Source organism: Chrysochloris asiatica, unplaced genomic scaffold (assembly GCF_000296735.1).
Source record: "Chrysochloris asiatica unplaced genomic scaffold, ChrAsi1.0 scaffold00140, whole genome shotgun sequence".
Classification (NCBI taxonomy): Eukaryota; Metazoa; Chordata; class Mammalia; order Afrosoricida; family Chrysochloridae; genus Chrysochloris; species Chrysochloris asiatica.
The window spans coordinates 3,791,563-3,807,757 of record NW_006408658.1 but is presented as its reverse complement, the minus strand read 5'-3'; the positions used below and the strand labels follow the sequence as shown (position 1 = coordinate 3,807,757).

At 37.7% G+C, this 16,195-nt stretch overlaps 1 protein-coding gene across 1 annotated transcript; it reads right to left on the bottom strand.

Annotated features, from left to right (window-relative positions):
- Window positions 1-10,918: 10,918 nt before the first annotated feature.
- On the bottom strand, window positions 10,919-11,877 carry LOC102815008 (olfactory receptor 52H1-like). The gene has a single exon (XM_006870214.1). It carries the CDS (start codon window positions 11,864-11,866, stop codon window positions 10,919-10,921), a length of 948 nt encoding a protein of 315 aa, XP_006870276.1. The 5' UTR covers window positions 11,867-11,877.
- Window positions 11,878-16,195: the final 4,318 nt, after the last annotated feature.

The following is a 16,195-nucleotide window of genomic DNA, read 5'->3' as shown; positions in this document are numbered from 1 at the left end:
CCTCATCTTTCTCCCGCGGAGCGGCTGGTAGTTTCGAACCGCTGACCTTAAGGCTCGCAGCCCGATTCGTAACCACTACACTACCAGAGCTCCTTGTTGTTAAGTGTCATTAAATTGGTTCTGACTCATAGCGACCCTATATAGGGCTTCCAAAGAGACAATGGTGAGCTTGAACCACCAACACTGTGATTCAAACCATCCTTGAGTCCAACAGTGCCACACTAGAACTATAATGTATTTAAATTATGCCCAATGAAAACGTAAAGTTATAAACTGGAAGGGCATAAATTGGGGAGGAGTGAATGCCATGAGGACAAGTGTCAAGGCTCTGGGTCCGGAACAGCTTCATTTGAAATGTGGATGGATGTAGAACGAATTTGCCAGAAACAGTGAGTCAGCGGAAGGTTCGGAAATGAGTGAAGTGGGATCAGTTCCTGTAGGACTGGAATCATCTAAAACTCCTTCCTGGAGGAGGAAACTGAAGTCCAGAGAGTGAACATGATTTATCCAAGGCACACAGCAGGAAACTTATAAATGTGGAACTAGAATCAAATCTGTAATGTCAGATCAGTGATGTTGGACTTTATTGTTAAGTACTGCCGAGTGGGTTTCAATTGTTTTTTCTATCTTTTTGAAGAATGTCATTGGAATCAGTATTGGGATTGCATTATATGTGTAAATTGCTTAGGGAAGTATTGACATTTTCACAATGTTAAGTCTTCCTATACAGGAACATGGTATGTTCTTCCACTTTTGTAAGTCTCTTTTGGTTTCTTGTAGTAGTGTTTTGTATTTTTCTTTGTATTAGTCCTTTGTTTCTCTGGCTACGTTTATCCCTAGGTATTTCCTCCTTTGGCAGCTATTGTAAATGGTATTGCTTTCCTAAAGTCCTTTTCAGTGGTCTCGTTTTTGGTTTAGAGGAATCCAACTGATTTTTGTATATTGATCTTATGTCCTGCCACTTTGCTGAATCTTCCAATGAGGTCTAGTAGCTTTTTTACTGAGTCTTGTGGTTATCTACATATAGGTTCACATCGTCTGCAAAAAGAGAGAGTTTTACCTCTTTTTTGCCAATTTGGATGCTTTTAATTTTCCTGTCTTGCCATATAGCTCTTGCTAAGACTTCCAGCACAATTTTGAATAGGAGTGATGACAAAGGGCATCCTTGTCTGGTTCCTGTTCGCAGAGGGAAGGCTTTCAGTTTCTTTCCATTGAGAGTAATGTATGATGTTGGTTTTGCACTTATGCTCTTAATGATGTTGAGGAATTTCCCTTCAATTCCTACTCTGTTGAGTGTTTTTAGCAGGAACGGATGTTGGATTTTGTCAAATGTCTTTTCTGCATCAATCAATATGATCATATGGTTCTTTTCTTTTATAAATATATATGGTAAATTACATTGATCATTTTTCTAATGTTGAACCATCCTTGCATCCTTGATATGAATGCCACTTGATCATGATGTATTATCTTTTTAATGTGTTGCTGGATTCTGTTGGCTAGCATTTTGTTGAGAATTTTTGTATCTATGTTCATGAGAGATATTGGTCTAGAATTTTCTTTCTTAGTGATGTCCTTCCCTGGTTTTGGTATAAGGGTTATACTTGCTTCATAAAATGTATTAGAAAGCTTTCATTCCTCTTCTATATTCTGGAATAATTTGAGTAGAATTGGTGACAGCTCTTTCCTGAATGTTTGGTAGATCTCATTTATTTCTGCTCTAATCTTTATTATTTCTTTTCTTTGGGTGGCTGTAGGTTCCCTCTGCTGGTTTGTTTCTAATTGTTGTAGATGCTGTGTTAATGTGTTAATTTTGGTCTTCTTTCTTTTGGATGTGTGCATTTATTGCACTAAATTGTCTCGCATCACTGCTTTCGCCATGTCCCAAAGATTTTGGTATGTTGCGTTTTGGTTCTCATTTGTTTCTAGGAACATTGTGAATTGACATTTAATTTCTTCTACTACTCATTTGCTTTTTAGCAGGGTGTTATTCAGTTTCCATGTATTTGACTTGATTTCCTTGGTCTACCTATTGTTGATTTCTAAGTTGATAGCACTGTGGTCTGAGAAGATGCTGTGTAGTATTTTGATATTTATAAATTTATGGAGATTTGTTTTGTGGCCTAAGACATGGTCTATTCTGGAGAATATTCCATGTGCACTGGAAAAGAATGTGTATTGTGCTGTTGTTGGGTTGAATGCTCTGTACACATTTATGAGGTCCAGTTGGCTGATTGTGTTGTTTAGTTCTTCTGTGTCTTTGTCAAATTTCTTTCTGGCTTGTTCTATTTTTGAAAGTGATGTATTTAAAACCACCCACTATTATTGTAGATTTATCTTCCTTCATGTCTATTATCATTTGCTTTATATATTTTGGAGTTCCTTCATCGGAAGCATAGATGTTTATTATGGTTAAGTCATCTTGTTCAATTATCCCTTTAATCATGACATAATATCCATCTTTATCCATTATGCTGGGTTTTGCTTTAAAGTTTATCTTATCAGTGATTAGTACTGTCACTCCTATTCATTTTTTATGGCAATTAGCTTGGTATATATATTTTTTCCCATCCTTTGACTTTTAATTTGTTTTTGTCTCTCTGTGTGAGATGTGTCTCTGGCAGACAGCATATTGAAGGACCTTGTTTCCTTATCCATTCTGCCACCCACCGTCTCTTAACTGGTGCATTTAATCCATTTACATTCAGTGTAATTATCACTGTTGTTGTTATGTGCCGTGGAGTCAGTTCCGTCTCATAGCGACCCTGCATAGGTTTTCCAAGGGTATAAATCTTTATGGGATCAGAATGCCTCATCTTTCTCCCACAGAACAGCTGGTAGTTTCAAACTGCTGACCTTGCGGCTCGCAGCCCAATTTGTAACCACTATGCATAGGTATGGATTAATTGCTGCCATTATGTTTGTTTTTTTGTGTGTGGAGTTGCTGCTTTCTTTGTTCTGTGTGTCTTCCTTTGCTGAGTTCATTCTTTTTGTGTTCTTTCTTGAGAGTTTCCTCATAGTTTTAATGATTCCATGTTGTTCTTGGATTTTCATTTTCTTGGTATGTTGTGAAGTGTTAATTTTCTATGAGGTTACTTTATAGTCCATTAGCCTTTCCCTCCATTATGTTCATTCTAATTTATACTGTAATCTACCTGAGCTTCTCACTATCTGGATCTCTGTTCCTACATGGTTACCTTCTTTTATATTGTAATTCTTTTGATCATAGACTGACTTCCCAGATTCTCTGAGTTTGTTCTTATAGTTTTGTTCTGTTCTCAACTCTTCCTTCTGTTGACTTAATTCTGGGAGGTTCTGCCACATATGTTAATCTCTGGTTGTTGTCTGTTCTTGTTGGTTCTCAGTCCACAGAACTCCCTTTATATGTTTTTTTTAGTGCTGAGTTAGTTGGCTTTGGCAAAATCCTTTGGCTTCTGTTTATCCTGGAATGTTTTGATTACACCATCGTATTTGATTGATAGCTTTGCTGGATAAAGGATTCTTGGTTGGCAGTTCTTTTCTTTCCGGGTTTTATATATGTTTCCCCATTGCCTTCTTGCTTGCATGGTTTCTGCTGAGAGATCCAAGCTTAATCTGACTTGCTTCCCTTTGTATGTGACACCCTTCTTTTCCCTAGCTGCTTTCCGAAGTGTCTCCTTATCTTTGATTTTGGAGAGCTTGATTGTGAAATGTCTCGGTGATTTTCTTTTGGGGTCTATCCTTACTGGGGTTCTTTGAGCTTCTTAAATGTTTATATTTTCATTTTTCAGGTGTTAGAGAAATTTTCTTCCAGCAATTCTTCAACTATTTCCTCTGTGGACTTGTGTAATTCTTCTTGTTCTGGAATGCCAATAATTCTTAAGTTATTCCTCTTCATGTTGTCCTACATGAATCTTAGATCTTATTCAGATTTTTTTTATCCTTTTTCAGCTTGCTCTTCTATCTTAGTGGTATCAAGAGATTTGTCTTCCAGCTCACTAGTTCTGCCTTCCATCTCTTCTATTCTACTCCTTTGACCTTTCAGGGTATTGTCTATTTATGATATTCTATTATTGATCGTTTGGACCTCTGTCTGTAGGTTTTGAATTACTTCCAATGCTGTATCTATCTTATTTGATTGTTCCTGCAGCCCTTTCCTGACTTCTTCCTTCTTTTTCTTAACTCCATTGTAAAGTGTTTTGAAACATTTTATAATCATTTTTCTGAATTCTTTCTCAGGCATTTCAAAGCCTACCCTCCTTTTAGAATAGAGTGCAGGTCTACCTCTAGGTAATTTGTCTCATGTTTCTGGACATGTGCTGATATGGTCATTTGCTTTTGTTTCTTGGACACATTTACTGTTTATCTGTGGCCTTAATAATTAATTGAATATGTATTTTGGTATTTTTTATGCTTTCATATTGCCTCCAAGTAGATGTGATCAGGATGTGGCCTTCCCTTTTCACTCTTCTTATTACTTAACTCAGAATAACTTTCACAGGTGTTGTCTGCCTCCCTGGTATATGGCAGCTGGTTTTGGTTCTTGCCTGTGTCTTGGTGTTTTATAGAATGTGACTGTAGCTTGACTACATTGCAGTAGTTGCTGTCTCTTCTTGGGTAATATAGGGAGAAAAAGAGTCCCGCAAAGGTGTAAAGGAGGACATAAAACAGTAAAATAGCAGCAGCACAAAAACAAGAAAAAACTAAAACTAAATTGGATACTGTAGACTAAAATGGCAGAAAAGGCAGAGGAGGGAGAGAAGGAAAAAAAAAAAAAATCTGTAGCCTAATGACTTTAATGTCCTCTTTCAGCCTCTTGCCTTCAAAGTTGTCTGATAGATTTCAAGATGCCACTCTTGGTTTTTATGCTATCCCTGAGGATTTAATTTAATTTTCAGCCTTTTTTTTTTTTTTTTTTTAAACTTGCTTTCTTTCTCTACACCCCTTATTCTGGCCTTTTGTGTATTTAAAAAAAAAAAAAAAGTTCAGGGTCAGCTCTTGGGCTGAGAGTATCTGTGCACATGAGTGGCAGAGTCCACTAGTGGTGGAGGGCAGGGGTTGTCTGCTTGCTCATGCACCCCCTCTAGTCACCAGAATGGAGGTGCACAAACAGCAGGAGGCCAATGAACAGATAACATAAAAAAGAAAGAAAATCAGAACAAAGTAAAACCGAAAAAAGTGTAATGTCCACCTTTGCTCCAAGGTTCATGCACCGTTTTTCCGTGGTATGTCTGTTCCCCCACTGGATCTTGCCATTTGGTCTTGTCCAAGTTGTTGGCTCCAGGCCGCCAAGCCTGGCAGATTCAAAAGTACGTGATTTCTTACTTCTGCTACAAATTCTATTAGCTATAAGCCTTCAAACTTTATTCCTACCTATGTGCTTCCTATGTGCTTATGTGTTTTGGAGCTCTGCCATGAATCTGTTTTGCCTGGTATTCTGTGCTATTGCTGATGGCGAACCTCACTGCACCTCTACCCTAGCCTACACCTCAAGTGTATGAGACCACTTTTGTAAAAAGTCAAGAAAAGATTTTCACACTAAAAGAGCCATTCTTTGCTGGTTATCAAGGGTGGGACAGAATGCAAAATAATTCAGTAGCTAAGAGGGTGGATACATTTTAGCTTGGGTAACCAGGAAGGCTATGTGCAACAAAAGGGTGGTTGACAGAAGAATGATGAAGGCCAGGGTAGGAAGGGGAAGGAGTGAAGGAGCGAAAGACAACAGAGGTAAATACTGTTATATACACAATCCTGTAAGAACAGTGGTGTACAGGTAGATACAAGGAACTCTGGCAGCATAGTGGTTACAAGTCAGGATGTTAACCTTGTAGCAGTTTGAAACTACTAGCCATTTCATGGGAGAAAGATGAGGCTTTCTGCTCCCATGAATAGTTAAACACAAATATATTGACAAAGGATATTTCTTCATGGGTATGCATGAATGTGGTGGAGCACTAGGTGGCAGATAATTGGTCATCTAAGACACAACTGTTTGTTTCTCCCTATTGGGAGGAAAGAAAAATGATGAAAATCGAAGATGCTTAGAAATAATTATGGAATGGACTAATGGTCACATGAATGTAAGTCTCCATGATGATCCTGAGACCAGAAGAACTAGATGGTGTCCAGCTACATCTATCAAATGCTCTGAAATGGATCACATTAGCAGGATCTAGAGTAGTAGAAAATGTAGAACAAAATTAGAGAAAAGATCAGGCTACCTGGTCAAATAGAGAGTAAAGGAATGCTGAGATTCTGGCCCTTGGCCAGCTTCAGGTCTGGAGCCTACCTCATTCCATTTTCAGCCAAGCAATAGATAGGAATATAGTTGAGACAGCAACAGTAGTGAGGTACTCACACCACAGAATTATCAGTCATTCAACATAAAAGGGCAGCACTTATACCTAAGGACAAAATTCTGAAAGGTTTGTAAAGAAATAGGAATGGAAACTAGAAACACTGAGAGGAAATGGAATATGTGGGAAGAGGGAATCTCAATCAGTGAGATGAATCAAAGTGTACAATTTGACTGTAAAACTGATGATCTCTATAAGCCAACCTTGCAGTTCAAACCAACTTCACAGTCTGGCACATTAACCCACAGCACCACACTAGGACTCCCAGTTGGCTGTACGTGGATGGATTTACTTTTGGGTTCTCAATTCTGTTCCACTGATGTATGCATCTTTCATTGTATCAATACTAGGCTATTTTGACCACTGTGTATAAAAGATCAGAGAGTGAGAGGCCCCAACATTCTTCTTCTTCTTAAGCAGTGCTTTGCTTATCCGGGCTCTCTTTCCTCTCCATATAAAGTTGTTATTGTTGTTAAGTGTTATTGAATCAGTTTCAACTCATAGATACTCTGTATAAGGTTTCTGAGAAGTTATTGGTGAGTTTGAACCACTAACCTTGTGGTTCACACCAACCTTGAGGTTGAGTGCTTATCCTATGGCACAACACAAGTAGTGATCATTTTTTCCATCTCGTTAAATAATAATGTTGAAACCTGGATTGGAATCGCATTGTATCTATAGACTGCTTTGGGTAGTATTGACATTTTTATAATGTTATGTCTTCCTATCCATGAGCATGGTATAGTCTTCCATTTTTGCACATCTCTTGATTTCTTGTAGTAGTGCTTTGTAGTTTTCTTTATATAGGTCTTTTGTTTCTCTGGTGAGATTTATTCCTAAGCATTTGATTTTTAGGGTGGCAATTGGTAACAGTATTGCTTTCCTAATTTCCTTTTCAGAGATGTCTTTATTAGTGTTTAGGAATCCAACTGATTTTTGTACACTGATTTTGTACCCTGCCACTTTCCTGAATCTTTCAATGAGTTCCAATAATTTTCTTGCTGGGTCTGAGATTTTCTATATATATCATCTGTAAATAGAAAGAATTTTATTTCTTCTTTGCCAACATGGATGCCTTTAATGTCCCTTTCTTGCCTTATAGCTCTAAGACTGCCAACACAATGTTGAATGTTGTTGTTGTTGTTAAGTGCCGTCGAGTCGGTTCACAATGTTGAATAGGAATGGTGATAAAGGACATTCTTGTCTGATTGATGTTCACATAGGAAATGCTTTCAGTTTCTCTCCATTGAGAGTAATGTTGCCTGTTGATTTGTATATAGGCACTTAATTATGTTAAGGAATTTCCTTTCAATTCCTATTTTGTTGAGTATTTTATCAGGAATTGATGTTGGATTTTGTCGAATGCCTTTTCTGCACCAATCAATATGATTATGTGTTTCTTTCTCTTTGTTTTTATTTATATGGTGGATTATGATTGTTTTTCTAATACTGAACCATCTATGCATCGTTAGAATGACTCCCACTTTGTTATGATGTGTTCTTTTTTGATATGTTGTTGAATTCTTTTGGCTAGTCTTTTATTGAGGATTTTTGCTTCTATGTACTTGAGGGATATTGGTTTGTAATTTTCTTTTTTACTCATATCTTTGCCTGGTTTTGGTTTATGTTTGCTTCATAAAATGCATTCAGGAGTTTTCCATACTGTTCTATGTTCTCGAATACTTTGAGTAAAACTGATAACAGCTCTTCTCTGAATGTTTAATAGCATTCACCAGTAAAGCTGTCTGAACTTGGTCTTTTGGGAGGAAGTTAGTCTATTTGTATGTCTGTCCAAGTTTTCTACTTCACTTTGTGTTAATTTAGGTAGGCCATGTTTTTCTAAAAATGAATTTATTTCTTCTAGATTTTCACATTTATTGGAGTGCAATTCTTTATTCAGTTATCATCCTTTTTATTTCTATTGGTTCAGGTGTGATGCCACCCATATAATTTCTTAAGGGTGTTATTTGCATCTTCTTCTTTTCTTTTGTAGATTTGCCAATGGTTTGTAAATTTTATTAATCCTCTCAAAGAATCTTTTTTTTTTCTTTTTCTTTTTGATCCTTTCTATTTTCTAATTCATTTCTTTCTGCTCTAATATTTATTATTTCTTTCTTCTGGTGACTCTTGACTTACTTTATTGATCTTTTTCTAGTTGTGGGAGATGTTGTGTTAATGTTTTGATTTTGGTTCTTCTTTTTTGTATGTGTGTATGTATTGCTAAAAATCCCCTTCTAAGTATTGTTTATACTATTTCTTAAAGGTTTTAGCATGTTGTATTTTTATTTTTGCTTGAGTCAAGGAATTGTATTGTTTTTTTATTTGTACTATTACCCAGCAGATTTTCAGCCCAGTGTTATTCAATTCCCATGCATTTTATTTTGTTTCCTTGATCTTCCTATTGCTGATTTCTAATGTTACAGCATTGTGATCTGAAAAGATGCTTTGTAGTATGTTGATGCTTTTAAATTATTGAGGCTTACTTTGTGAGCTAACATATGGTCTATTCTGGACAATATTCCATGTGCACTGGAAAAAATGTGTATTGTATTATTGTTGAGTTGTGTGCTCTGTATAAGTGTTTGATTGTGTTGTTTAGTTCTTCTGTATTTCCGTTGATTTTCTTTTTAGTTGTTCTTTCATCAAAAGTGTTGTGTTAAAATCTACTGTTATTATAAAGGAGATTTTATAGTCTATTTTATATTGTCTATTTCTTCAATTCTATTAGACTTCATATATATTTTGAGGTTCTTTCATAATATTTCTTATGGCTAATTTCTCTTATTCAGTTGACTCTTTAGTCATGAGATCATGTCCTTCTTTGTCTGTTAGGCTGGTTAGTGCTTTAGTATCTATTTTATCAGAAGTTAATAATGCCACTCCTGTTCATTTTTATTGCCATTAGCTTAATGTGTTTCACCCCATTCTTTTTTTTTTTTTTAAGTTTTTATTGTGAATTGAGTGATAGTTTACATGGGCGAACGTCAGATTTACATTCATCCTATCGTATTTCATTTCATCGCAATGATTACAATCCCTTCAGGTTTGTTTTCTTTTTTGGGCTGTACACCAAAGCATTCGGGAATATATAATCATTCAAACAACCAAAGGGTGTATACCCTGCAAGCCTGCCCCCTGGCCATCAGCATATAGCCTCTCTTCCTCCCTCAGTTGAGAGTCCCCAGCCACTCCATCTCTCCACATCATCTCTGCCTCCATCTCTGGTGTCACTGCTTCTCTAGATAGTGTCCCACACTTCGTTCTTCTCCCTTGATGGTCCCAGGACTGTAAGATCAACCACTCCCCTCCTTTTGTTACAAAACATCTACCATTAAATTTGCAACACTCACAATCACTCCTAATAGTAATTATTCACTATTGAACCACAAGAGTCTTATCCCCATCTCCTTTCACCAGCCCTGTCCAGACAGATTGGAAACTACTCAGTTTACTCCATTCTTTTATTTTAAATCTATTTTTGTCTTTATGTGCTGACAACTCTAACTCACTGTTGTTGGTATGTGCCGTGGAGTCAGTTCTGACTCATAGCAACCCTGTACAGGGTTTCCAAGGCTGTAAATCTTTATGGAAGCAGAACGCCTCATCTTTCTCCTACGGAATAGCTTGTAGTTTTGAACTGCTGACCTTGTGGTTCACAGCCCGATTCGTAACCACTACGCTACCAGAGCTCCTTCATTAACTAACTCATTAGTGACCCTAAAAGACAAATTAAATCTTACCCATAGGATAGCCTATGCTGGTATCCTACTAGGATAAGCACTTGACCTCAAGGTCCATTGGAACCACAAGGCCAATGATTCAAACTAACCAGCTAGTCCTCAGAAACCCCACATATGGCCACTGTGAGTCAGAATCAACTCGATAGCACTTAAAAACAATAACAACAAATCTTTACTAGAGAAAATTGTTAGGTCTTTTCTCCATCAGAGCCGCTGCTGGATTGGAACTGCTAACCTTTTGGGTAGCAGCTAAGTGCTTAACCATTGTTCAATCAAAGCTCCTTTTAAAAGCCACAGCATATATCAATACCCTACTTCCACCATTTCCACTATACTGTCAAAAGAACCTGTTTAAAATAGGTTTGTGATGAAAGCATTTGGTAGGAGTGGTACCTTCAGAGTGAATTATGTTGTTGTTGCTAAGTGCCATTGAGTCAGTATGCCATGTTCCACAAGCAAAAATGCCACCATGTTCCACAAGCAAAAATGTCACTAAGGAAATTTTTATAGAGCAAACCATTTCTTTTATATAACCAATAAGCTAGTTATCACTGAGTTGATGCCAATTCATGGCAATTCCATGTATGTCATGAATGAACTGTGCTACACCAGATTTCCAATGACGCCTTTGTTTTGTTCTGTTTCTAATAAAGCACTTGGGGTTTCCTCTCAGACCTCTAGGTGGATTAGAATTTCCAGTCTTTCACTTGGTAGCTAGATCCTTTCCTGATATTCAAAAACACCTATAATAAGTTTATGTTGTAAATGTCATTTGTTTCTTTATTCTTGCTATATTTATATATGCTGTGAACTTATGCTATCATTTCCATTGTCCAGTGACCATCATTCTGTGTCCTTAGTAGAAAAGAGGAGTATGACCTTATCTCGGATCTGCTTAGTCTTTACTCCATAAATAATGGGGTTGAGTGCAGGTGGGATGACAATGTAGAGGTTGGCAAACATAATGTGGAAAGTGAGGGAGACATTGTGTCCAAAGCGATGGGCAAGGATGGAGAAGAAAGCAGGTGTATAAAACATGAGGATGACACAGACATGAGAACCACAGGTGCCAAGGGCCTTCTGGCGGGCTTCTCGAGAGGAGAGACGAAAAACAGCACAAAGGATGAGGGTGTAGGAAATGGCAATCAGAAGTACATCTGAGATGACCGTCATAATGGGAACACAGAAGCCATACCAGATGTTGATGGAGATATCAGCACAGGCAAGTCGAGCAACCCCTATATGCTCACAGTATGAGTGGGGAATAATGTGTGTCCTGCAGAAAGGTAGGCGTTTCAGCAAGAATACAACTGGAAAGATGATACAGAAGCTTCGAGAAGAGATGCCCACAACAATCTTGATGATGGTTTTCGGGGTCAAGATGGTAGTGTATCTCAAAGGGGAGCAGATGGCCACATAGCGATCAAATGCCATAGCCATCAAGATGGCTGAGTCTAGGACAAAGCTGCAGTGAAGGAAGAACACTTGTGTAAGACATCCAGGAAAGGTAATTTCATGAGCCCCAAGCCAAAAGATACTGAGTGTTTTGGGTATACAAGTTGTGGACAAGATGAGGTCAGTCATGGCCAGCATGGAGAGAAAGAAAAACATGGGTTCATGCAGGCTACGCTCCACTGCAATGAGGTAGAGAAGGATGCAGTTTCCCATGACAGCCACAATGTAAATAACACAGAAAGGAATCCCAATCCACACATGAAATTTCTCCAGGCCTGGGATGCCCACTAGAGTGAAGGGTCCATGGTTGTAACTGCTCAGGTTTAAAGTAACCATTATAAACTGGGATGGCAGAAATTCAAGGTCCTGGGAAAAGAATCATAAAGGATAGTTAGGGTTACCTGAGTCACTCTTACATTGATTAATTCATTATTATTTTTCCCTCAAAACAAGGTAATCGTATTTTGAAAATGTGAGACCTGTGAAAATGATAAAGGGTTGAGACTGCAATGCTGGCAAAACATGGCAAAAAGACAGGACTGTACCATAAAATCAGTCATTGCAACTAGAGAGAATCTTGTCTATAGTGTAGCCAACCCCATTGGTTCACAACTTCTCTTGGAAGTCTTCCTTACTGGGTACAATCATCCTTTGTCATTATATACTATACCTAGAAACAAATGAACAAAATACAGGACATATTTTAACAGGAATAGGTAGATTATAGCACATATGCCTTTATGGTCACCATTGTATAAGATCTGCCTTGTCATTGTGGAATACCCATGTCTACCCCATGTTTTTAACTTCATCTCACAAATACTCATTTCATTCCAGCTTGTCTATTAGTACGAAGTATAGACTTATGATTTACACACATCGCTATTGCCATTCAAAACCTTGATTCCATAAAACAAAGTCTAGCTGACTCTCTATAGAATGCTAGGTATCACATGAAACAAAATGTTTTATACAGCTTCGATTCATATCCCCATATTCCTCTAGAGAAATTATTTTTATATCCTTGAATTTACAGGCTTATAGTACAGTAATAATTTGAATTTAGTAACATTATCAGTCAATATTTCCATCTAAAAGAAGCACTGTTCCTTATAAACATATTCACATCTTCGATAAGATAGTAACACCTTACACAAACATAAAGTCCTCTGCCATTCTCTCTAGCACACACACACACCTATACATGCAGAGGGCAGAGACCACAAAGAGAATAGAAATACAAGATTTCATGACTGGATCAGGCATTACAATACGCTTTGTAAATTCTCAAAATAACTGGAATCTCTTCTTTAAATACTTGGATCTGTATTCACTCTCTTCTCCAGTAATATCTCCATTATGTTCACATAGAAAGATACCAATATCATACAGATAACTATACAGTGAAATCAGGGACAGCTAAGCTAGTATGAGCACTAAAATGAGACACGTGATGGTCCTATACCTCAGATTCTTAACATGGTAAAAGAAAATATCATGGACAACACTATCCACTTCCACATGTTGTTATTAAGTGCCGTCAAGTCAGTTTCAACCCATAGCAACCCTGTATAGGGTTTCCAAGGAGCGGCTGGTGAATTTTAACCATTGACCTTGCAGTTCAAACCACATTGCAGTCCAGTGCATTAAGCCACAGCGCCACACCAGGACTCTGTCCACTCCCACATATTCCTTCTTTTAGTCTAAGTCCAGCTCATCCTTTAGACAAAGGTTCAATTTTCCCTCCTTGGTGTATATGGCAGAAGAAGAAAGATGTTCTGTTTCTGAGCTTTCCTTATATATAAGTAAATGCACACTTTTTTTTTCAGTATCCCCATGTTTCACATGTTCGAGGTCATGGGGGTACATTTCAGATACAGTCTGAATTTCCACAGTCTACCTTCTATATCTGCTGTGTATTTGTGTTTCCATGTTTTTCTCTTTCTCTCAGTGATCTTATTATCCTGATAGGACCAGGAACTCACTGGTTACCAGCATTAGAGGACTTTTGGGGGCTATTCAGCCTTCATCTGAAAACTCCTCTCCTGTGCTATTCACATATTGAGCAATATATGATGAGCACCCTGAAACCATATATTGTGTACCACAGGTTTTCAGCTTATCTGAGGTCATTCTGTAATGTACCACAGGTTTTCAGCTTATCTGAGGTCGTTCTGTACTTACATCTGCATAGGGAATGGTCTTCTCACATTTTTATATTTCCTTGCACATAAACAAAACAGATATTCTAAAACAGTGATAAACACACATGAGACTACATGCAAAAAGAAAGGATCAGACTTAACATTCTACAATCAGACAAATCTATAATCTGAGATATGTCTACAGGACAATCAGTCTGATCACTAGAACAAGTCATTGCCATTAAAAAATAGGTTGGAGAGTATTAGATAAGGAATATACCTTTCTAGATTGCAGTACAATGTTAGAGATCTAACAACCAAATGTAGCTCTGTAGGATAAGCACTATAATGCTAACCTTCCAGTCATTCCTGGGGGATCCTACCCTGGTCAGGATTAGTTGTAACTGACTCAACAGCACTTACAACAACAACAGATGTAATATAGATTGTTGTTTTTGTTGTTATTAAGTGTCATTGAGTCAATTCCAACCCATATTGACCCTGTATAGGGTTTCCAAGGAGCAGCTGGTTAGCTTGAATTGCCAACCTTGCAGTTCAAATGACTTTGTAGTCTGACGCATTAGTTCACAGCTCCACATTAGATTGCATCTTGTTTAAACAAATCTGGCATAGAAGATAATGAGTGAATAATTGGGAAAATTTAAATATGAACTTGACATATGATACAAATAATGATTTATTGTTATTTTATTAGATCTTATCATACTATGGTAGGCATACACAAAGATGCCGTAGTATGCCTGGATATTATATTGGTTTAGAATGTGTGTTCTGAAGTTAGACAGGTAGGCTCTTTAATCATGAACTTGAACAAAATACATGAACTATCTGCTCCTTAAATTCCTCATTTGTAAAAAAGGCATGATAACACTACTTCTTACAATTATTATTACAATAAGGTAAGATGCACCCAAAAAATCATTTTTATTGCAGTGCCTGCCTTATAATAGGCTTTACACTAAAGTCTATGACTTGTTATTAGATTACATTTTATATCATCTTTATTATTATTGTCAGTCAGACTATATTGTGAAGAAGAGAGCACAGACTAAAATACACAGATGCTAAAATTTACCAAGAGCACTCCTGTTCACACATGTACCCATAATCCTTCACCTTGTGGCAGGGTTATAGGCCTTTGTCCCCTATTTGACACAGTAACTACCTGAACAAAACTAGTCTTGGTCATGATGACCCACTTGTTCATTTGTCACTCATTCTTTTCCTGATAATTCAATGAAGAATTCACCCAAATATCAGAGGCTATGCATTACTTGATAAATAAAAATTTGTCAGGGAAGGAAAGGATCCTAAAAGACGAAGTTCAGAACCCTTCAATCACTTCCTGTTTCTCTCCAAATCTTAAAAAAGACAAAAAAAAGACCCCACATCTATAGATTCGATTCTGACTCACGATGTTTGATGCCATATAGTCAGTTCTGACTCAGCAATACTATCTACAACTGAAAGAAACACTACCTGGCTGTGAGCCAACCTCACAATTACTACTTTTGAGCCCAATTCCAACTCACAGTGTCCCTGTACAGGGCTACAAAGACTATAAATCTTTACATGGGCAGACAGCCTCATGTACCTCCTTGGGAGTGGCTTGGGTTTGACCACTGGCCTTGAGGTTAGCAGTCTGAAGTTTACCCTAGTGTACCACCAAGACACCTTCTTCAAATCCTAGTCAAACCAAATTCCTTCAAGCAACTAGTGGTGGTGGTTGTGTGCCATTGAGACAGTTCCAAATAAAGTCCCCATAAAAGCTATAAATCTTTAGAAGGGCAGACAGCTCATGTTTCTCTTTGGGAGTGTCTGAAGGATTTGAAACACTGACCTTGAGGTTAGCAGTGCAACACTTACCACACAGCACCACCAGGATCCAAGATAAAACCAAATTCTTTCAGGCAGGTATTACTCACTTAATAGCTGGGTAAAGGAAAAAAAAAAACAGATTGTCCTGAAAAACACACAGCAAATATATAAGCAGGCAGACACACCAACCAAAGAAATGATTGGAGGAGAAAGGAAAGGACTAATCGATTCATCCCTTCTACCTTTATCTTCTACAATCATCGCTCAGTGTGTAGAGGAGGTGGGTAGTTACAACATGGGGATCCCTTAGGGATTCTCTTTTCATCTCTAGGGAAGAAGACAAAATTGCCCAGGAATGTGAACCATCACTTCTTCAGGATGCATATGTTTGTGTGCTGATGTACCTCTGGGTATAATTAAGACATCAATGTTTTCTCTGTGTGCACTTATTAGAACAGCTAGGTTCAAAATTGTTCATAATGGCCAGATAAAATACTTTCACAGGTTACTTTGGTATTGTTGTTAAATGCCATTGTGCTGGCTCCAACTCATAGTAATCCTGCAAAGGGTTTCTGAGGAGCAGCTGATGAGTTTGAACCTCCAACCTTGAAGTTCAAACCGACCTTGATGTTGAGTGCTTACCCTACAGCACCACACCAGAGCTCCAGAAAGTTACTTAGCC

Bases quoted from the DNA above. Each gene is read 5' to 3' on its own strand.
- LOC102815008 (XM_006870214.1), bottom strand. From the start codon at position 11,866: ATGGTTACTTTAAACCTGAGCAGTTACAACCATGGACCCTTCACTCTA.